Below are 22,594 nucleotides of genomic sequence, written 5' to 3'. Positions count from 1 at the left end.
AAGTATGGACTTTTTTTTTTCAGTACGTGTGCCTCTCACTGTTGTGGCCTCTCCCGTTGTGGAGCACAGGCTCCGGATGCCCAGGCTCAGCGTTCATGGCTCACGGGCCTAGCCGCTCTGCGGCATGTGGGATCTTCCTGGACTGGGGTACGAACCCATGTCCCCTGCATCGGCAGGTGGACTCTCAACCACTGCGCCACCAGGGAAGCCCAAATATGGACTTTTTAAGAAAAGGATTTTGAAGGATGAAGAAAAAAACCAACACATCTTTTTCCTAAAAGTTCTGAAAGTTCTTTATATTTATATTACAGTTTCACTTGATTTATTATTATTTATAAATAGAGCAGGTAATTTTCTAAGTAAAATTTTTCTGTTCTTGATTTTCTTCTTTAAAAATTGGTACTTTGAATATAAGATCATACTACTGCCTTTCTATCAGAAAGGACATGTGCTTTACACTTGTTACCAAGGAAGATCAGGATTTCTGAACTACCTTAGAAGTATAGCAAAATCACATAAAGACAAGCTGACTGACATACCAGAAGCAACAAATCATGTTCCTAAGAAAACTATCTTATCAACCAGCCACAAAAATTAAAAACTCATCATTTTTCACCATAGGGAGTCATGAGAATTTTCCTTTTTCACAAGGTAGCAAAAACTATTAACACATTTATTGTTAATAACTCAGGATAGATACCTTAACATATGAGTAGTGCCGAAAGTTAAATAATTGTAACTTAAGTTCCACATGTTAAACCTATTGTATAAAATTGGGTCCATTCGCCTGTATATAACCAGTCAAAGGCTTTATAATATGCAACAGCTCTATTATGAAACCATCTTTTCCCACACATTACTAATTATATAAAGTCCAGTTTTTTAAATGGACTAAAAATAGCTACATGTTCTTTGCTTTAAAAAAGAAATCAAAGTCACAACTTAATTGTTAAACCTGAATTAAGATTAAAATCAGATCTCAGGAATCCCCTGGCAGTCCAGTGGTTAGGACTCAGCTCTTTCACTGCCGGGGCCTGGGTTCAATCCCTCGTTGGGGAGCTAAGATCCTGCACGCCCAGTGACGCAGCCAAAAACAAAAACAAAACAAAGAGATTACAATCAGATCTAGATCTTGATTGAGTTCCATCCACTTCAAGATTATGAAATCCAGGTTAAATTATCTAAATTCTTCCCTTATTCTAAAAAAAGGATCACGCATACACTATCCCTTTTAGATAAAAGCCTTTTTTAACATATATTATAAGGGCATTAGTGAACTAAGTTCTGTGTGCAAGTATCTTTTCCAGCTGGTAAGCGTTGGTTGACATCTGATATGGTCAATTGCTGTCAGTCAAGTCCCAGGAGTTTCTGAGAAGATCCAAAATAAGAAATAACTATTTGTGGACTACTTTAACGTGTCTGCCTCTAGAGATATCAAATGAATTGACTGTTCTCTTGATAGTAGAATGCCTCTTAGTGATTAAGGGTAAATGGGATTTCCAAAAGACTTTCAGACAATAATCCTTCAAGAATGTAATATGGAGGTTATAATGCAGTTTACCAAAAAATGTATTCTATATGAAACTATCAGTTTCATATATTAGTTTTCAGAACCAATTTAATATATAAAAGACAGAGGCCATAAAGTTTGTTGACTCAAAGTTGACTTTTCCCCAGTATTTTCCAGTATATTAAATATAATTTAACATATATGTCTGTGGTTTTCAGGGGTTCTCTGTGTAGACAAAGTTTATTTCTAGGGACCACATTTACTATGTCCCACTTCATAGGATACAGATTGACCTGAAAAGGCTAGGTGACAAATGCACCCCACAAGCATATACCCTTAAGGACTAGGTATTAAAACAGCAAATCTAATCACCAAATGATACAGGTAGAAGAGATGAAAGTGACAGTCTCTGGGCAGCAGGACTGGGAGATAGGGAGAGGTAGGGCTAGTGGTACTGAGACCTCTGAGCACATCAGTAAATTGATGTAATTAATGGCACTGGAGTCTTTAAACCAGAGGGCAGGTATTGCTATGATACAATAAAACTAAATTGGATAAATAAATCTGTTAACCAAAACCAGTTGGTAAGCATCCATTATATGTAAACCACTGTGCTGAGGGAGTCAGGGAAGGCCCAACCATAAATTAAGATATTAAATTAGATGAGTTTTTAGTCTCCTTCTAAGTTCTAAAATTGATAATTCTATCTATATTAACTCGTCTTTGAAAGCGAATATATATATATATATATATATAAATAACAGAGATAAAAATCAATAGAAAATAGGGAGGGTGGGAGGGAGATGCAAGAGGGAGGAGATACAGGGATATACGTATACATATAGCTGATTCACTTTGTGATACAGCAGAAACTAACACACCATTGTAAAGCAATTATACTCCACTAAAGATGTTAAAAAAAATCAATAGAAAAAATGTAACATTTACTCAACTGAATTTCTTTTAAAAAATATTTATGCCTATGAAGTACTCTACTACTTAAAATTTTCCATTTTTCTGAGTCTTCTTTGATCATTATCATGGAAATAAAATTTCAATTGAGAAAAACATGCAAACAAAACTAGCCACATCACCAACTCTTATTACCTTAGAGCTCCAGCAGGCACAACCACTACACTATCTCTGTATCCTGCCCCTTGTAAATTGAACAAAACAATGAGCTTCTATAGGAACCCTGAGCCAGACAATAATACTTTTATGATAGAAAAAAAGCAAACTTTACTTTTTTTTTTTAAACTTTTTTGGTGTCAAAGTTAAAAGCTGTAACATGTTAGCGCATTTGTTTTACTTCTTCAGGATGGAATCATTTGCAAAATCACATTCTTTTATTTTAAACACTTCTATTATTTACTTAGAAAACTTGTTGCTTAATATGCAAATCTCAAACTAGGCGAGGGAGGGAGGAAATGAAGCTCAACAAACACAACAAAATAAAGTTGCTTTGCAGTGTTGACGCTGCCAGGCTTTTTGTAACTCTACTTGAAAGTAAATGTGACTTGTCTGTAGAGAGTGCTGCTTCAGCAGTTCCAAATGAATTTCAAGTCTGTGCTCCATATTTTCTCTTTTATAACTTTAATGTATTCAGCAACACTGAACTGACAATTTAAATAACTACATTTTTAAACAAAGGAAGCGTTGATGTTAATGCATGAAAATGGTCCAAAGCCCTGGGAGCCCCGGTTCCCACCACTGTTTATTCTGACAACAGGATATAATTGCTTACTTACTTGGCAGCAAATTTAACCATCTGCTTGCTTGCGTGGTCTCCCACGGCTGCAAGAGCCTGGACATTAAACTGCTGCTGACGTAGGACTAAGAAGCACTGCTTCCCTGAAGAAGACAGAAAGTACGTAAGGACATGCTACTCCAGGTTTTACAAAGAAGAAAAATGCTTCTCTACTTTATAATTGGGCCCAAATTTACTATCCCCAACAGGGACATACACATAGGTATCTGGCTTTGACAGCCAAAATTCCCATACTCAGTTAACAAGCTTTAAAGAAACCCAAGTTTCTCCTACGCTTTTAAAATGCTTGTTATGAGGATGTAGGCAAAGCACCAATTTCAAAAATTATCAACCAAGAAAATTATTTTGTCATTGTATGGACTTATTAAACAAATTTCAAGTAACTTCAGATCACTTTCAACATTCATTCAATAGCTAGTATATTCTACAGGCAAAGGTACTATGCTAACCATCATAAGAGCCTCAATGATGCAACCATAAAAGTAGTAATAAAGTGCTTAGTCACAAGAACATAAACATTCTACGGGGGTGGTTCATTTTATTTCCTACCAAAGTACATTTCAAAGAGCATTTAGAATAACAGGCTAGCTTACTTCCTGTTCTATTTTTCTCATTTTTCCTTTATCGTCTTCCTAATTCTTCATCCTTTATAATAGTTCCACTTTTTTTTTTACTCCAAGTAGTTTTTTTTTTCTAATTTTTAAAAAATTTTTATGTTTTTGGCTGTGTTGGGTCTTCGTTGCTGCGCAGGGGCTTTCTCTAGTTGCAGCAAGCGGGGACTACTCTTCGTTGCGGTGCGCGGGCTTCTCATTGTGGTGGCTTCTCTTGTTGCGCAGCACGGGCTCTAGGCACGCGGACTTCAGTAGTTGTGGTACGCGGGCTCAGTAGTTGTGGCTCGTGGGCTCTAGAGCGCAGGCTCAGTAGTTGTGGCACACAGGCTTAGCTGCTCCGCAGCACGTGGGATCTTCCCAGACCAGGGCTCGAACCTGTGTCCCCTGCACTGGCAGGCGGATTCTTAACCACTGCACCACCAGGGAAGCCCTACTCCAAGTAGTTTACTTTGTCTATAAAAGATCATTCTCTTTATGCCCTATAACTAGTTTAATTTCTACATAATACTGGGCCTCTTGACCCCCCCTCCTTTCATAAGCAACTGTCATTCCTTATTCTTAACCTTTTGAAAAATAATATTCATAACAGATCCAGTCACTCACCATCTTTGTGACAGGGCTTTTCTCCAAAGTATATCCTTTTTAAAAGTCTCTGATCAAGTTTTAGGAAACTACTTCCTCATAAAACACGTTAAATCTTTTCCAGACCACTTTTTTCATCAGATTGTCTTTCAAAACGTCAAAAGGTTTTGTTGTTTAAACTGAGAATTATTTTTACACTGAGAATTAGCTTTGCCTCCCCTGGTCCCACCAAAAAAAAGCAAAAACGTAAGCAAACTTATAGCTAATACTTTCAACATACAGTTTTGAAATGCAAATCTGAGAGCAACTGTGAGGTTAAATAAAGGTTGCAAACAGAGTGCCAAGATAGACACAATCTATGGACTTCCAAGTCATATATGATTGACATATTCTTACCACTAAATAGATTTTATTTTCCCTTTCCTTTGGAGTATGATCCAGTCGCTAAGTAAAATCTTAAAAAAGAAAGTTACACGAACTGAACAAGTTCAAAGGGATTTTAAGATGCTGAATGGATAGAGAAATCTGCAAATGAATCAAATGACATTATCCCAAGAACTACTGAAACCACAGCCAGATATTAGCCCACTTAGAACAGAATGTTAGCATGAAATGGAAGGTAACGTGCATGATTTAGTAAGTACTTTAGCTGCTCTAATAGTGCAGACAGAGGAAGCACTGACCTGGCTGCACTACAAAGCAATCTTGTGATGAACTCCAGTGCTACACAAAGAACTTGAGAGAGAATGGAGGGCTCTATAGTACTTATAAAGGGTGAGCACAGGAAAATATCTTTAGGTCAGCACTAAGGGGTGACATTTAGTGTAAGGGTTTGGTAAAGAGTAAAATCTTTTAAATCAAAAGACATAGGATCATATCCTATCATTTCCTATGAAGGGGCCTATTGGAAAATATTAAACTAATTATGTCTCAGTTCTTCATCTGCAAAATGGGAGAAAATAACAGTATATTACTCATGGGGTTTTCTTGAGTTTTCATTTATAATCTTGAAGATTATATAAGTAATAAGTTTAGAGTTGTGACAGGTACCCAATTAATGTTAACTGTGAATTAATGTTATTAATTAATATTAATCATTATTACTATTACTAATAGCACCACTGCCACTGCCACCTACTTATCTGAAGACTGATGACCATTTCTGTTTCACAGCTGAATTACTATGTCCAAAAACTATGGTGGGTGCTGGGAACACAAAGTAAATATTTGTGACACTCATGATAGACTATTACGTGAAAATAGTGATAAAGCCATACAAAGAGTACAATCATAAATTTTTATAAGAAAGATATTAAAATTGACTGTGTAAGAAAAAACCATCAAAATGTGAAGTTGATGGCATAGGAAGAAAAACACCAAAATGTGGCTACTAATGGAAGGGGAAATCACAGGGAATTATTCTGTTCTTCATATTTTCTGAACATTCTACAATAACCATGTACTACTTTCCAAATCAGAAAAACTATTTTTTAAGAGAACAATACAATCAAAGAGGTAGGTACAAAAGAAACATAAGGGTTGAAAGAAAATCGTGGCCATGTTCCAGATTCAACACAAGCAGTGAGTAGAACCTGGGAAGTTCAAGAGGCTAAACATAGAAGCAAATGCACTCCCAAGACCTGACATGCCTGCTAGGGAAAAGAAATCAATGGTTATGGGTAAAGTAAAGTAAAGAATGTTCACTCTTCTCTTTTAGTGTTTAATGTGTTTATTGTATGTAATTCTAAGAATTAAACCTTATTTTTTTAAAAAGCCAATAGATGGGAGGAAAAGGGTGGAGAGGTGAGACCTCAGCATATCATATTATAAACCTACAGTAAGTAAAAATGTACAGAAACAGCCAGATTAATGCAGCATAAGAAAGAAGTGAGAACAGACCCTATTAGAGCAAAGAGATTCTAATTCTAGATGGCATTCAGGAGATAAACTAAAAAACTGAGTAAAAACTGGAATTGAATATCAAAGTGTACAATAGAAAAGGGGAGGACTTTCTAAGTAGAGCAAAAAAACCACTCTGGGAAAAATATATATAATTGCTGAATGACACATAACCTATATGAGTCAACATCTTTAATACATAAAGATCTTAAAGATGTATGAGTAAAGAACACTGAGATCCCAATAGATAAATGGGTAATGGACTAGAACAAATACTCTAAAAGAAAAAGAAAAAAACCTAGTAAGTAAACATAAGGAGAAAAATATTACTGGAAACGAAAGTAATGCAAGTTGAAGCAAATAATGATGATGACCCATTATACTGCTCATACTAGTAAAGATTTAAAAATATACAATATCATACAATGCTTGGGAGAATTAAGTGAAAACCATTCCTCCATAACTTGTTGATAACAAGGTAAACTTGTACAATGCTTTCAGAGATCAATTTGGCAGTGGGCATTAAAAATGGGCTTAAAATGTTCTCTGATTCAAGAAATACATTTCTTAGAATATATGTTAAGGAAATTAAGTATGGAAAGTCTTAGTGACAAAGATGTTCATAAAAGAACTACTTAAATAAAAGAACTGAGGTTCTATTATTACTCTCTATTTATGTAATCTTCACTACTGCAACAGATGTGAACCCTAGTGCTATGGTCCCAAGTTTTTCGTGTTCAAAGCACTTCTAAATACTAGAACCTTGAGATTTCTCTGGTGGCACAGTGATTAAGAATCCGCCTGCCAATGCAGGGGACATGGGTTCGAGCCCTGGTCCGGGAAGATGCAGTGGAGCAACTAAGCCCGTATGCCACAACTACTGAACCTGTGCTCTAGAGCCCGTGCACCTAGAGCCGGTGCTCCATAACAAGAGAAGCCACCGCAGTGAGTAGCCCCTGCTCACCACAACTAGAGAAAGCCTGTGCGCAGCAATTAAGATCCAATGCAGCCAAAAATAAATAAATTTATTAAGAATAAATAAATAAATAAATACTAGAACCTCGATGGTACACTCAGAAAGACTTTTAAAAGACTTTAAAAATTAGTACTGGTTTCCTGGTAAACAGAGCTGTCCACTCAGACTACCTCTTATCAAGTATTTTTGACACCAAGTTCTTGAAAGGTGTTAGTAAACAAAATTGTTCTTTGTCTCTGGTCGGTGATACACTGCAATTCAATGTCTTGCAAGGCATTTTCTTACAGACATTGGTGAGTGATTAACAAGGGGCAGTGTGTGTGTGTGTGTGTGTGTGTGTGTGAGAGAGAGAGAGAGAGAGAGAGAGAGAGAGAGAGAGAGAGAGAGATCCCTTTTATGTAAATTTAAAAAACAAAGGATATGCTCATATTTGAAAATGCACTTTTTTCCTGAAAGAATACACAAGAAACAACAGTGGCTATTTTGTGGGGAAACAGATTGTAATCTGACAGACGAGCTAGATTTGTGAGACTTCTATTTGTCCTCTTTTTTTAAAATTGAAGCATAGTTGATTTACAACAAATTTCAGGTGTACAGCAAACTGATTCAGTTATATGTATATATTTTCAGATTATTTTCTATTACAGGTTATATACAAGATATTGACTATTGTTTCCTGTGCTATACAGTAAATTCTTGTTTATCTATTTTATATATAGTAGTGTGTATCTGTTAATCCCATGCTCCTAATTTATCCCTCCTCTCATTTCCCCTTTCGTAACTGTTAAGTTTGTTTTCTATATCTGTGAGTCTGTTTCTGTTTTGTAAATAAATTCATTTGTATTATTTTTTAGATTCCACATATAAGTGATATAATATTTGTCTTTCTCTGACTTCACTTAGTATGATAACCTCTAGGCCCATCTATGTTGCTGCAAATGGCAATACTTTATTCTTTTTTTATGGCTGAGTACTATTTCATTGTGTGTGTGTGTGTGTGTGTGTGTGTGTGTGTGTGTGTGTGTGTGTATGTATGTATTGATATATATATATACGTATGGCACATCTTCTTTACCCATTCATCTGCTGATGGACACTTACGTTGCTTCTATGTCTTGGCTACTGTAAACAGTGCTGCTATGAACATCGGGGTGCATGTATCTTTACGAATTAGTTTTCATCTTTTCTGGATATATGTCCAGGAGTGGGATTGCTGGATCATAATGTAGCTCTATTTTTCATTTTATATCTTTCTATATATAGGAAGTTAATTTTTACTATAGCCATATATTGTTTTTTATTCTAAGAAGCAATTATGTAATTTCTCAGTTTAGCAAAGAGTTCTCACTGCTTAAGTTAGTAAAGGAACTTTATAAGACACATTAATCAACTGCTACATATTATTCATCTTTCTTCATGGAACTCCCCAATCAGGAGAGAGTTTATAGAAAAGATATGAAACTTAATGTTTAAAACAGCTGAATGAATTCACTGCTTTTAGGTTATCTTAAATTTAAATCCTTAGCAGTTAAAAATTTGTGTTGCATTTTGAGTCAAGTTTTTAAAGAGGCAGTTTATTTCTTAAATTTACGCAAGAGGTCTGTTTTAGAAAAATGTAAAGTTGGAAACCTTCCTTTACAGCACCAGGTGCAATCTTTATTTCTAAGCTGAAGAACAAACATGGTAGATTGCCAGAACAAAAAAGTTTACTCTCATCTCCATTTTGGTGATGGCTCAGTAAGGAAGTAAGCCTTGGTGGGAGAACTAGTTATCAAAGATATGAGGCAATCTTATGTTTTTATCTCTTCCTACTGTCTTTTAGCTTGCCAAGCTCCTGAATTTATTATTTAGATAATGTACCTTCACTTCCTAATAACCAAGATTAACATTTTCCTTCATCGCTTATGTTAATCAGTTATGGAATAAATAGCAAAGACCTAAATGTTTTAAAGTAGTTTCCATTTGTTATTTTCCCTGAAATATTCTTGTATGGCTATAAGTCGATGTTCTGACCTTTGGTATTAAAAATCCTAAACTATCTAAATAAAGTAGCTATTTTGGAAGTATATGTTAAGTTTTTAGGAAGAATATTATTGAAATAGAATTATCTTGTGCCAATGACTTCCATGCAGTATGTATAAAATTTGAAAGGAACCGTAGATATTTCAATTACTTTTTCAATATGCTCATAAGCTTTCACAATCGAAAGAAACTAATGTTAAGGTATCATTAAGAGTTAAAATTTTCTCCTTGCTCCTATATAAAACTCTTGATTTTATGGGTATGAAGCATAAACCTATTGTAAGAAATCTGATTTTTAATCTTTAAAAATGTGTAAAACACTGCCCTTAATTTGAGGAGAAACATACAGATATTTGTTATATAAACAGACTAGGTTTTGTTTTTTTTTGCTTAACAGGATTCTAGTTGTCATACTTTTGACACTTTCATTTCCTTATTCATGGTTTTTTCAGAACTTTGCTTTACTTGAAATTGCCAGCATAGGTTGTCTGTCCAAGTCCAATTTTAATGTGATACTACTTCTGGAGTTAGAACACATGAATGATTCCAAATAAGTCATATTTATTGGTATAATTTTTTCCATGTAAGGAAGAAGGGAGTAGCAGCAATCAGGGTTCTGCAAATTCAAAGATTTTATTCATTTTTTCAGATAATCTTCTTTGGCAGAAATAAAAAACATTGACAATCATTGCTGGCAAGAATGTGGAGAAAGTGGTACTGTCACATACTTGTGGGAGTATCACTGAGTATAGCTTTTTTGGAGGGTAATCTGGTATTGGAAATTTTTAATATGCATATGCCCACCCTTCAACCCAGCAATTTCACTTCTAGATATCTATCCTACAGAAATACTGCCTTATGTAGATCTATAACTAATATCATGGAAGTATCTCCAAGAAACACTGTTAATTGAAAATAAAAAAAGTTGCAGAGTAACATGTAAAAATACGGTATCATCTACATAAAATAAGACAAAACACACACAAAACAAAGAACCTTTATGTGTGTGTGTGTGTGTGTGTGTGTGTGCACATATGTGCATTAAAAAAAAGATTTTTGGAAAGACAACGAACAAATTATTAAGAATTAATAGAAAAGGCTGGGACAAAAGATAGGCAGTAGAGAAGAAAAAGGAATATAATTTCTGTACTCTGAAAAATTCATGTGAAAATACTTTGTATTACTTGGGTAACTTACAACTTAAACACACATACACATACATACAAACTTAAAAACAAAGTAGAATTTTCCAAGTAAAAATTATGAAAACCAGATTAACGCAAAATTCAAAAAAAACATATTATTGAAACTTAGCTAAAAGAATACTACCCACACCTTTACCAAATTCAGTTTATTCCAAGAATCCAAAAATGGTTCAATGTTAAGAAATCCATTATTGTAAATCACTAGAATTACATACAGTTGATTCTTGCTATTTGTGGTAGTTATGTTTTATAAAGTCACCAGAACAATAAATTAGCAAATATTGAGCCATTGCTCCTAGGGGAAATATAGGGTGAGGTTTCTGTGAATGTCTGGTTACAATATTTTCATCAGTCCATCAATACGCAAATTTGTTCTGTATGTATTTCTGTTTAAAGACACCTTATTTAAAATATATATAGTTGATTCATTAACATAGAACTCACAGCCAACAGCACTATAACTCATGCTTGGACAAAACTTAGCTAACAACCAGTATTTTCTCCATAATGCATATTATGACTCCCTTGCATTTAGGAACACTAGAAAACACTTCAGCACTATGCTTGGGGGCCATTTTAAACAGTCAAATCACCAACAAAAAGCACAAGGCTGTGAAGAACGTGGCATTAAATAGACTGTGAAAAGGACACTTGTTTACAAGAGATGATACAAGGCAGAGCTTCACTGTTTTTAACCTCAGCTGAAAATGTGTGCACTGGGAGACTCAAATTTCTTACCACTCTGCTCATGCGAATGTCTGGCATGTCTGTGAATGACAGTGAAATCACTGCAAGTATTGATTTTGGGGTTACAAATACATGTAAGCAAGTAGGTGAATTTGCAAGTATACAATCTGTGAATAATGAAGATCAACTGTATTTTAAATTTTTTATTATGTGGAAAATTTCAAACAAACACAAAAGCAAAGAGAATAGTATAATGAATCGCTGTATAAATATATTCAGCATGATATTTTGAGGGAAATAATTTCTGGAAAAGGTCTGATAAAATTTAATACCTACTTCTGATAACAGAAAACTTGGACTAGAAGAAAATTTCTTTTGACCTACTTTTTAAACTTTGGCATTGTTTTGTAAAGACATTTTATGCAGAACACCTGAAGTCATGAAATAACTCAGCAGGAATTTATATCTCCACTGTTTAAAAAATTCTTCATTGTGAGAATCCCTGCAATACTGGAGAATCCACTGATTATTGCAGAGAAACAAGAAATAAGATAAACATTTGAAAGAAAAGGACAAAATGATGGTTATTTGTAAATGATATCAACACCTACCTACAATCCTCACGTACCTCAACGGTTATCAATTCATGGCCATTCTTGTTTCAGCTTTGCTACAATCAACTCATTCCTCAACTTCTGCCCCAATCCACTTATTCCTCAATTCCTGTACTATTTTGAAGCAAACCCCTGCAAACCCTCTATTATTTCATCCATACGTAATTCAGTAAGGATCCCTAAGAGAGCAGATCTTTTTAAAAATAATGTTACAACAGTACTATTATTTCAACTGAAAAAAAATTTTCTTAACACCAAACATCCAGTCAATGTTTAAATATCCAAGTCTTAGTGTCTTTTTTTTTTTTTTTTTTTTTTTACTGTAGATTTAAATTAGGATCCAAATAAGTGATTGGATGAGAAACATCTTAAATCTGTTTTAATCCATAGGTACCCCCTTCCCTTTCAATTTATTTCTTGAAGAGACCAGGTCGTTTTTGCCCAGTAGTTTACTACTAGACTGTGCTGATTGCATCTCCATTGTCATTTAACATGTTCCTTTGTCTTGTAAGTTGCTGGTTATTGCTAAAGACTTAATGAGATTCAGGAACAATTTTTTGGGCAAGACTACTTCATTGGGTGGTGTTGTGTTCTTTCATAAATAGACATAAAATATTTCTGGTTGTCTCTCTATTATGTCGTTAGCAATCACTGATGATCAATGTCTAGATAATTCACTGGGGGTAAAATGGTGATGTTCCAATATTCTTCATTTTATTAGCTGGACACTTCTCTAAAGAGACACTTCCCCGTATCTACCATCTGGTTAGCCAGTGATATACAATTCATACAGAAATGATACTTCCACTTTAGTATTTACCAGATTTGAAAATAATGAGCTTGTTCTACTGATGACCAACTAGGTTTTCTGTTTGTTTGCCTTAGCATTATTATAAACTTATGGATTTAAACGTATCTGGTGTGTTTCAACTCACTGCAGTTGTCCTTATTCATATTCAAACTGTTCCATTTTTTGGATGAGTGTGAAGGGAAGTATTTTTGGTTCAGGCTTACATGTAGCGTGTGTTCTATCTTTTAATTTGCTAAATAACTATGTTTAGGAAACAAGGTGCCAGTTTGGAGAGAACAAAGGTTCCTAATCCAATGGGAGAAAGACAAGTAAATGAAGGATTACAGTACAATGCGATTATCTATTGGTCAAATAAATGGCCCAACCTTTCAGGAAGGCAAATCAACAGTTTTTAAAAAGTTAAAATTCTACTAGCATTCTTCTCAAAGTCCAACAGTATTCATCTATTTGGGGGAGGATACTGGAAGAATAGATAAACTTTTTTCTTTTTTTTCGCCACGCCATGTGCCTTGTGGGATTTTAGTTCCTTGACCAGGGATTGAACCTGGGCCCTTGGCAGTGAAAGTGCAGAGTCCTGGGACTTCCCCAGTGGTACAGTGGTTAAGACTCTGCGCTCCCAATGCAGAGGGCCCAGGTTCAATCCCTGGTCAGGGAACTAGATCCCACATGCTGCAACTAAAAGATCCTGCACGGCAACAAAGATCCCACGTGCTGCAACTAAGAACTGGCATAGCTTGTGTGCATGCGTGAAAAAAGAAAGGAAAGGAAAGAAAGAAAGAAAGAAAGAAAGAAAGAAAGAAAGAAAGAAAGAAAGAAAGAAAGAAAGAAGGAAAGAAAGAAAAGGAAGAAAAGGAAGGAAGGAAGGAAGGAAGGAAGGAAGGAAAGAAAGAGAAAGAAAGAAAGAGAAGAAAAAGAAAGTAGAAAAAGGAAAGTGCAGAGTCCTAACCACTGGACTGCCAGGGAATTCCCGATAAACTCTTAATAGTAGTGATCCTGAGAGAGTAAGATATATATGTATAAAATGTTGGAATTTAAAAAATAATGGGCCTGTATTAATTCTATAATAAATATTTTAAAACACAGAGTAAGAAATGCTGTACCACAGAATGTATTCAATAGTACAGAAGTAATTAACTCTGCTAGGGAGACAGAAGGTGTCCTAAAAAGCTTCTGAATTCTTTTCATATTCCACCAATTACTATGAGAATTTGGGCAAGGAGCTTTATCATTCTGAGCCTTAGTCTCCTCATTTATAAAGTGGAATAACAGTGCCTATTCTGCCTACTTCACAAATTTGTGGGGATGATCAAGTGTGAAAAACTGTGTGAAAAGTATAAAGTTATAAACCAATATAAGTGTCACTAATACTTTCAGACAATTTGGAACACTAGGCTAGGACAATTTTCCATAAGGAACTGAGGTTTGTCTAAACTCCCCTAATATTTCTTCTGTGTTATTAATGCTAAATTCTTAGTACTGTCCAAGAGAACTTTCTACAATGATAAAAATATTTTGTGGGCTTTCCTGGTGGCGCAGTGGTTGAGGGTCCGCCTGCTGATGCTGGGGACATGGGTTCGTGCCCTGGTCCGGGAGGATCCCACATGCCGCGGAGCGGCTGGGCCTATGAGCCATGGCCGCTGGGCCTGCGCGTCTGGAGCCTGTGCTCCGCAATGGGAGAGGCCACAGCAGTGAGAGGCCTGCATACTGCCAAAAAAAAAAAAAAAAAAAAATTTGTATTTGTCCTGTCTGTCCAATACAGGAGACACCAGCACTCAAAATACAGCTGGTGACCGAGATATAGAATTTTAATTTTAATTTAAATAGCTAAATGTAGCCAGTGAGTACTAGACAACCCAGTCTTAGCCTTATCTTTCTTGTAACTCTCTCCGTATCTAAATATTACAAATGTAAGAATATTAACAAATGAAAAACTTCTGAAAAAACACTCTTTACTTCAAAAAATTAAACTTTTGAGAGGTGCTAGAAAAGTACCTTAGAGTCTTAGTTTTCATCTGAGTTTTAAGGCTAAATTGTTTTTAAGGATGTCTTATAAGAACCTAAAATTAACTAACCATGGACTAATAGTTTATAGTGCTTTAAGAAGGAAAACAGGTGTTTATGTTTTGTTTTTAAAGATTTACTTTGATCTGTGAGAAATCTGCAAAACAAAAAATTCAATGATTACCAAAAAAGCTGTAATCATCTAATCAATCTTACCTTTGGCTCTGCTTGTATGAACCCTTGCACGCACCCAAACAACTTCATCAGCTTTTTGTACTGTCAAGTCACTAATTCGAACCAAAACTCGATCTGCAGCAAATAAATGAAACAATCTTGTAATTCAGAATTTACAAAGAGATCAAGATGAAAATTATTTTGATTTGATAGCTAGCATAGTACTTGGTACTATCTTAAATGATTCTCAATATCTAGCAACACTTTTTCCTTTTGCTTTTCTTTTTAATTGGTTTATAACATTGGTTTATAACATCACGTAAGTTTCATGTTTATAACATTGTATTTCAACATCTATACACATGCTCACCACCAAAAGTTTACTTTCCATCCATTACAATACAGTTGACCCTGTTACCCATTTCACTCTCTCACCATGCTCCTTCCCCTCTGGTAACCACTACTCTGCTCTTTATCTATGTGTTTGTTGTTTGCTTTAGTTTGTTCATTTATTTATTTACTTACTTTTACATTCCAAATATGAGTGAAATCATACAGTATTTGTCTTTCTCTGTCTGACTTATTTCACTTAGCATTATACCCTTAAGGTCCATCCATGTTGTTGCAAATGGCAAGATTTCATCTTTTTTTTATGGCTGAGTAGTGCTCCATTAAATATATAGACCACATCTTCTATATCTATTAATCTGTTGATAGGCACCTAGGTTGTTTTCATATTTTGGCTATTGTAAATAATGCTGCAGTGAACATAAGGGTGCACATATATTTTCAAATTAATGTTCTTCAGATAAATACCCAGAAGTGGAACTGCTGGATTATATGGTAGTTCAATTCTTAATTTTCTGAGGAACCTCCATACTATTTTCCATAGTGGCTGCACCAATTTACATTCCTACTCACATTGTATGAGGGTTAACACCTTCTCTCATCTTCCATATGTAGTCTGCCTCAAGTTTTATGAATTGTACATCTTAAATATATCTCTAAAATCTATCCAATTCTCTTTCGTCTTCACTGCCACCATTCCAAAGCAAAGTATTATTATTATATCTTGCCTAAACTATAGCAAAAGCCTTCTAACTGGCAATCCCCTGACCCCCTAATTCAGTCTACATTGGAGTCAAAGAGATAATTTCGAAATGCAAATCTCCTGAACACCTCAATGACTTATAAAGCCAAATACAGCCTGTGTTGAACTGCCTGTGCCTAAGTGGACGTGGTATTTTTGCTTGCCTGCCATAGTATGTAAGTCAGCTAGCCACATGGGGGAATTCTCTGCCAGGCCTGGACAGTCATGGCACCTCGTTCCCCAGGACACACTGACTCATCCAGAGAAGGACATGTTACTCAAACTGAGCTAATCAAAGTCCTTCTCTGGTACTTAATATACAGATAACGGGAATGAATCTGTCTTCCCTGGGGTCGCTGAGCTGAGATAGTGTAAGCCCAGGGCTGCAGCCACCATCTTTCCTACTACCTGAATTTGCAGGATGAGAGAATGAGGTCAACAGCCTAATGGATGCAAAGCCAAGAAGTAGACAGAAAGCCCCATAGATAATGCTCAAACCTCTAAATCCTATCACGCCTTATGCCATCTCACACTTTGTTTCCTACAGGTATGTGAACCAATAAATTCCCCTTTTGGCTATCGGTGAACCCCAACAATTATGCCCCCCAATGCTAATAACAAAGTACTACATCTATCTAGCATCCCCCAAACAGGAAAACTGTGAAAAAACTACGATGTGAAGATAGTGATACAAGGCAATCATGATCCCGAAATGATCCAGAAATTATTCTATTATTGTTCTTAATATGCAATAATTTGAATATTAAAGAAAAAGATATAAGTATTAATTTAAAATATTGTAATAGAAATGATACTACAACATCATGAATGATAAAAGACCACTATTCTCAAGGATTATGGTGCCTAATTGTAACCAAATTTGTCAGTATGACATGTAGTAAATCCTAGTTACTATAATACTAAAAATACCTTTGTGGGGGATATTATAATGAAATCAAATTATAAATTTTACCTACTTTGTCTAAATGTATTTATAATTTGTCTCTTGAAGTAAAGATGTAGCTTAGAGAGACCCTGATTTACAGGAGAATACCATAGATCTCATCGCCAAAAGCAAAGAGAATGAATGAGAAATTTTGAAGCATTAGGCATCACAAGAGGATTTCTGCAAAACTCTGTCCATGGACCTTATGAGTTAAGCCAACTTCCACGTCTGCTGTGTAAACTCAGACAAAACCAAGTGTGAAAGAGAAAAGACAGACAAAGCAATTTTAAAAGACAGATCTGAAAATAGCAAGATTGAGAAGGCAAACAACTTACTAGGCAATCAAAACTCAAAACCAAACAAAACAGAATAACATAAGTCTAAAAGAATAGACTTATAAATAAGTGGCATGATTATGGTAATTTTAATAGTACTTTGGAAAAGAAAGAGTAATGGCCCTTCTTTCATGTGTCATTCCAATTAATTAGCATAGGGGTTCTCAACCTTTAACATATCCACACATACCTGAGGCGCATGTCACACTCCCACCAGTATGACTGGCCAAGGCAAAGATCAGTGGCAGTAGGGTTTCAGTTTGAAAAACTACTACCTCCTCCACGGTTAAGTCACTGGTATTAGAATGAAAGAATGTGGAGAAATGGAAGCAGACAGGAAAGAAAACTTTATGTTGAACAATGTATTATGATTTTAACAGAGGTAAAACCAAGCATAGAATTTTACTGTTAGTTAATGTAATCAGATTACGTAGGTAGTTTATCCTCCTTTTGGTGGGGAGAGCTTGTAACTGGAAGACATTAAGTAGTCTGGATTTGCTAGCTAAATAGGAATAGTAATCATGGCAAAGGGTGACTGGGGCTTATGTAAGAGACAAATTCCAATAAGATTTTTTTGCATTAGAGATCAAGGAAGTCCAGTTCAGGAAGACAGTTAAGCCGAGAAAGAGTCTCATATGACTCCTCCTGCTTGTTCTGGCAGGGGTAGTCCTCTTCTATACTATATTGCTTGTATCCCATTTTATACTCAATTACTTTACTTCACTATCTTTATCTTTCGAAATGGTTTATTCTTAGCAACCTATTTTGCCCTTTCACTGCACACTTTTCCAACAAAGTTGGGAAGGAAAAGTGGTTTTGTGATCACGCAATAAATTAAATCCAAAAATAACAATTAAATTTGACTTGGGGTGTATTATTTTCAAAGCATAAGATTCACAAGCAGGCATCTAAATTAGAAGTACTTAGTGCTTCCAATGGGCCAGAGCTTAAAGGTCTGCAGTTGTACCAAAGTCTGAAAGACATAATTTGGGGTGTCTAACAAAAGAAAAACGATTGTTAAATAGTTGAGTAGGATAACTTTGTTGAAATCGCATATATAAAATAGAAACAAAAGGAAGACAAATGTTTATAAATAGAAAACCTACAGGTCTGAGAGAAACAATTAACAAGTCAATTTCAAAGAAATATAATAAAGTCAAGGAGGAAAGTAAAGGAGGTAGCTTCACAAAGCATGCAAAAAAGGTTGCATATGATAGAGGCAGCTACTATTTAACCATCTTTTATCTCCTAGGCCAGAGTCAAATCTTTTACATGACTACCTAGGAATACCTTTGTGATATAATTTACCATTTAAAATATACTAAAAATAAATAAATAAAATAAAATAAAATATACTGATTTAACGTATTTTCTTCCTTATCGAGATTAGGGACCCTAAATTGACAATGTCTGTGCAGGGTTATGGCATATGCTTGGCATTTAAGCTTTTCAGAACTATGCCTTCAGTTATGTCAACCTTACTTAAAACTTCATAAAGAACTTTCCTGGAATTAAAAAGAAAAAAAAACTTTTTTTATCACATAACTACTAACCTGGTTTTTCTTGTGATTGTATCATTGAAGATACTCCATATCTTTCTTTTGCATAATCCTACAAAAAACATTTTTACATTATGACTTTTTATTTAAACACTAATAGCATAGTAAACACAGAAATATAAATAACAGAAATAGATGAATTCATTTAAACTTTCAGGACTATTTTATCAATTCAGAGTAGTAGTTTTAAAGTGTGGAAATCTGTCATATCATTTACATATGCACTCCACAGACCCAGCTTCTGGTTAATTTGTTTTGGAGATCACCACTCCTGGATCGATATACCATACAAAATAGCACTCTCAAACAAAATTGACACACATGTACAACACATCTTAACTACTTTCTTCAAAAAGGAGATTATAAACTACTTCAAAGTAGAGTTATAAATTTCCTCTGTGAAGGGAGAAGGATGAGGTACCACAGTTTTATTAACTTCCTATTACAGGAAGAGATGTTCAAAGAGAACAAACATTTAGGGGTAGGCTTTCTGAGTACCAGATGTCCAGTTTTTAGAAATCAGAGATGCTGGATATAAGCTAACTACAACTTTCCTTTTGTAAAACATCATCAAAAAAATTTACCAGTTTCCTGTTTCTAAAAACCATCTTCATGATATCAGGTTGTAAGTGGTTCAACACTGACAGTATGACACCAAAATTCTTGTTACAGATTTTAAGTCAGGAACAGGAAAAAGGAGACCTAGAGTCCAGACTGTTATTAACAAACTATACTTATTAAATTGGTAAGTGGCCTTTTATTTTAATCTCACTTTATCTAGAAAATGATCTCTTAAGATCCTTCTAGGTATAAAGTTATATAACTCTGCCACAATGTCTACCTTATATATAGACCTACACTATCTGCAAAGGTGGTTTATATAACTAATCAGATCAAGAATACACAAAAATGGTTTCCTTAAAATTTACAAGGTAACTTAGGATGTGGATGAAACAATTAGTTTCTGTCACTACAGCTATTTGTTGGAATCCTCTCCTTTAGATTTGGAGGATATTAGATTTTGTGTTTATACCAAAACAAACCAGACAACATGTTAAGGTGTTTAATGAAGTTTTTTCATTTTTTTCCGAAATAAAAAAAATACACCTTAAAGACGAAGATAACTCCAGCCCCAACAGAAAGATACAGTCACACAATGTAGCAGGAGGGCAGCATAAATAGGTTACAGCACGTGAACAGAAAAAAGGGGGTCGCTTATTAGTACTGTTCATATTTCAGCACCCCTTATTCCATCTAATGTTCTTAAAATGACCTTACGCAGTTTATCACAAATTCATATTTCCTCAAAAGAAAAATAAGGAGCCAGGTAGGGATCCCAATTTCACTAAGAGCACACATAACTTGTAGAATGGTTTCAAACTTTCACTTCTGAAAAGCACTGAAGGACCACAGGGTATTATGAATTACATAGATGATTTTGGGTCACATCATCTCAAAGACTTCAAACGCATTCTCTGCAAACTTCCCTACCTACCTTACTTGGGTTACTTAGGGGAAGAAAGAAAATAAAAATGACAAGTGTTCTTTAAAGCTGTCACATGGAAAATGGTCATTAAAACATGCTGGCAGATCGTTTTACGAAGTACTGTCATTACTTGAAAAACATTAGGAACACGAGGGCAGAGCAAAAATCGATTACTAGTGGACATTAAAAACTTCTGGGGAAGAGACGGATTACTCGAAGGACTTGCCTAACTCAGGGAGGTTAAATGTCACCCCGCCGCTCCTACTTCCGGGGCAGTTGGTACTTCACGGCGCCCTCCTCCCCGATCCCCCAGTCCCGGGACACGCTTCCTGCAGGCCAGGTCTCTCAGGGGCCCCAGTGAGAAATGCGATCCGGAGTGGGTCTGGCCACGCTGCTCGGACAAGGGCCCTGGAGGCCCGGTGAGGGCTCTGGGCGCCGGATCCCAGGCTCGCGGCCTGCACGCAAAGTGCCGACAGGGATCCAGAGGCTAGGGCCCCGCTCACCATACTCCCTCCCTCAGCGCGGTCCGGCCCAGGGGTCTGTCCTCCCAGGCCCAAGGAAAGAGGAAACCCACTTCCGCCGCGTCCATGATCTCCCGCGGCTTCTCCTGACTCTTGCGGCAGGCGCTGGCGCTGGGCATCTGGGCAACTGGACTACGCAGCGAACGCCGCCCTCCCTCGCAGGCTTCCGTAGGGCAGGCCAAAGGAGATTCCCCCTCCCGCAGAATCAGAACCCTCCCTGCCCTCCCGTTACAGCACACGCACTCGGAATCCTCGTGGAAGGTCGGCTCCGGAAAGATCGCGAGAACCGCAGTTCTCTCGAGATTTCCGAGTGCTGCAAAGCGGACGGCTGCGCGCCGACGTCTCTCTTCTTTCCCCGCCCCTACGGGTGTTTGTCTGGAGTTAGAGGGAATCCCCGGGAATTATAGTGTCGCGGGATTGACTCTGAGGCAACGGGTCCCACGGTACCAGCAGGCGCGCCCTTGCAAGCTTCACTCTTCAGCCCTGTCATACCTGCGAAGTCTACTGTGTTGTCTTTCAGCCCTATTATTTACTCCTCTGCGCTTTAAGAGCGGCTTGTTCACTAAAACATCCACCCATGCTCAGAACTCGACTTTTCCTCCCTTGAACTTCTCCGCCTTCAAGACTCCTCAGTGACAGTGTAGCTCCCTGGACTCATGGCAGACCTCGTCGCAAAAAGCTGCTATGTACTGGGACACAGGAGTGCTGAGTTATAGGCAGTTGGCTTGCTAAGGTAGGTTTGGGTACTGGTACCCAAGTGATAGGTGTAAACACAATGGCGGAAACCCACACATAATTGCTCTGATTGCCTGGACCTGTTGCACAGTTAGAGGCGATGCAGAATGTTGGTTGTCCAACGGATGAATCTCCCCAAGTTAGGCTTAAAAAAAATTTGCCATCCATGAGCCTTATTGCAACTGAAAGTAATTTGGGGGCTTGGTTAAATACTATTTCCTCTGCTATGCTTCTTTGCACTTTGTCAAGTTTTAACTATACTAGTAGTCTTAGCCTGGCACAAAGTGGCACACTTTATACTTGTTCAGGAGTGCAGATAGAGCCTAGTGCAAATGAAAGGGCTCTGGAGGCTACTGCATTCAGGTTCTGGGATACAATAGTGAGAAGACAGGCATGGTCCCTGCACTTGTGTAGCTTATCATCTAATTGCAGGTATGAAGTAGAGGTGCCAAGTGCTATGAAAGTTTCTTTTAGGGCATTCACCTCAGGCTTTTCTGAGGAAGTGATGCTTCATCTAAACTCTAAAGGAGGAGTAGGGGTCAGCCAAATGAAGAGGGGCCTAAAGAATATTTAAGCCAGAGGGAGTTAGGGAGAGAAAGGCCATGGCTCAGTTTTGGATGTGGTGCATATGAGATGCCCTTGAGACCTTCAAGGGGAGAATATCCAGGTGACCTCTGGCTTTGTGGGATCTGGAGCATAGAAGAGAGGTCTGGGTTCCAGATAAAGATGGGCAAGACATTGGCAGGTAGGTGGTAGTTGAAGCCCTGGACTAGGAAAGAGAATGTTCTAAGAAGAGAGTGTTAACATTGTCAACTGCTGCCTAGACCTCAAGTAAGATGATGACTGAAAAGTAGTTGTTGGATTTAGCAACGTAGACGTCATTGGTGTTCTTACTAAACACTTCATGGTGAAGTGATGGGATCAGAATGGGCTGAAAAGTGAGTGAAAGTGAAGAAATAAAAGTAAAAGGAATATAGCAAATCTTTATATAGTGCTTACTGTGTGCCAAGCACTGTTGTCGGTGTTTCACATATATCAATACTAACTCGTTTAATGCTTACA

At 36.6% G+C, this 22,594-nt stretch overlaps 1 protein-coding gene across 3 annotated transcripts in view; it reads right to left on the bottom strand.

The window, feature by feature from the left end:
- DARS1 (aspartyl-tRNA synthetase 1) overlaps positions 1-21,100 on the bottom strand; it is a 67,703-nt gene extending 46,603 nt beyond the window's left edge. The window contains exons 1-4 of one of the 3 annotated variants that reach the window (XM_032637822.1): positions 21,041-21,100; positions 18,785-18,842; positions 14,903-14,995; positions 3,259-3,361 (exon numbers count right to left, since the gene is read on the bottom strand). In XM_032637822.1, the coding sequence (XP_032493713.1) occupies positions 3,259-3,361; positions 14,903-14,995; positions 18,785-18,809 (221 nt within the window). In that variant the 5' untranslated portion in view covers positions 18,810-18,842; positions 21,041-21,100. The other 2 variants (XM_032637821.1, XM_032637823.1) reach the window with 2 other exon arrangements.
- Positions 21,101-22,594: the final 1,494 nt, after the last annotated feature.

The sequence above is a fragment of the Phocoena sinus genome, chromosome 7 (assembly GCF_008692025.1).
Source record: "Phocoena sinus isolate mPhoSin1 chromosome 7, mPhoSin1.pri, whole genome shotgun sequence".
NCBI classification, from domain to species: Eukaryota; Metazoa; Chordata; class Mammalia; order Artiodactyla; family Phocoenidae; genus Phocoena; species Phocoena sinus.
Note: the sequence above shows the minus strand (reverse complement) of the source record. Positions and strands in the feature narration are given on the sequence as shown.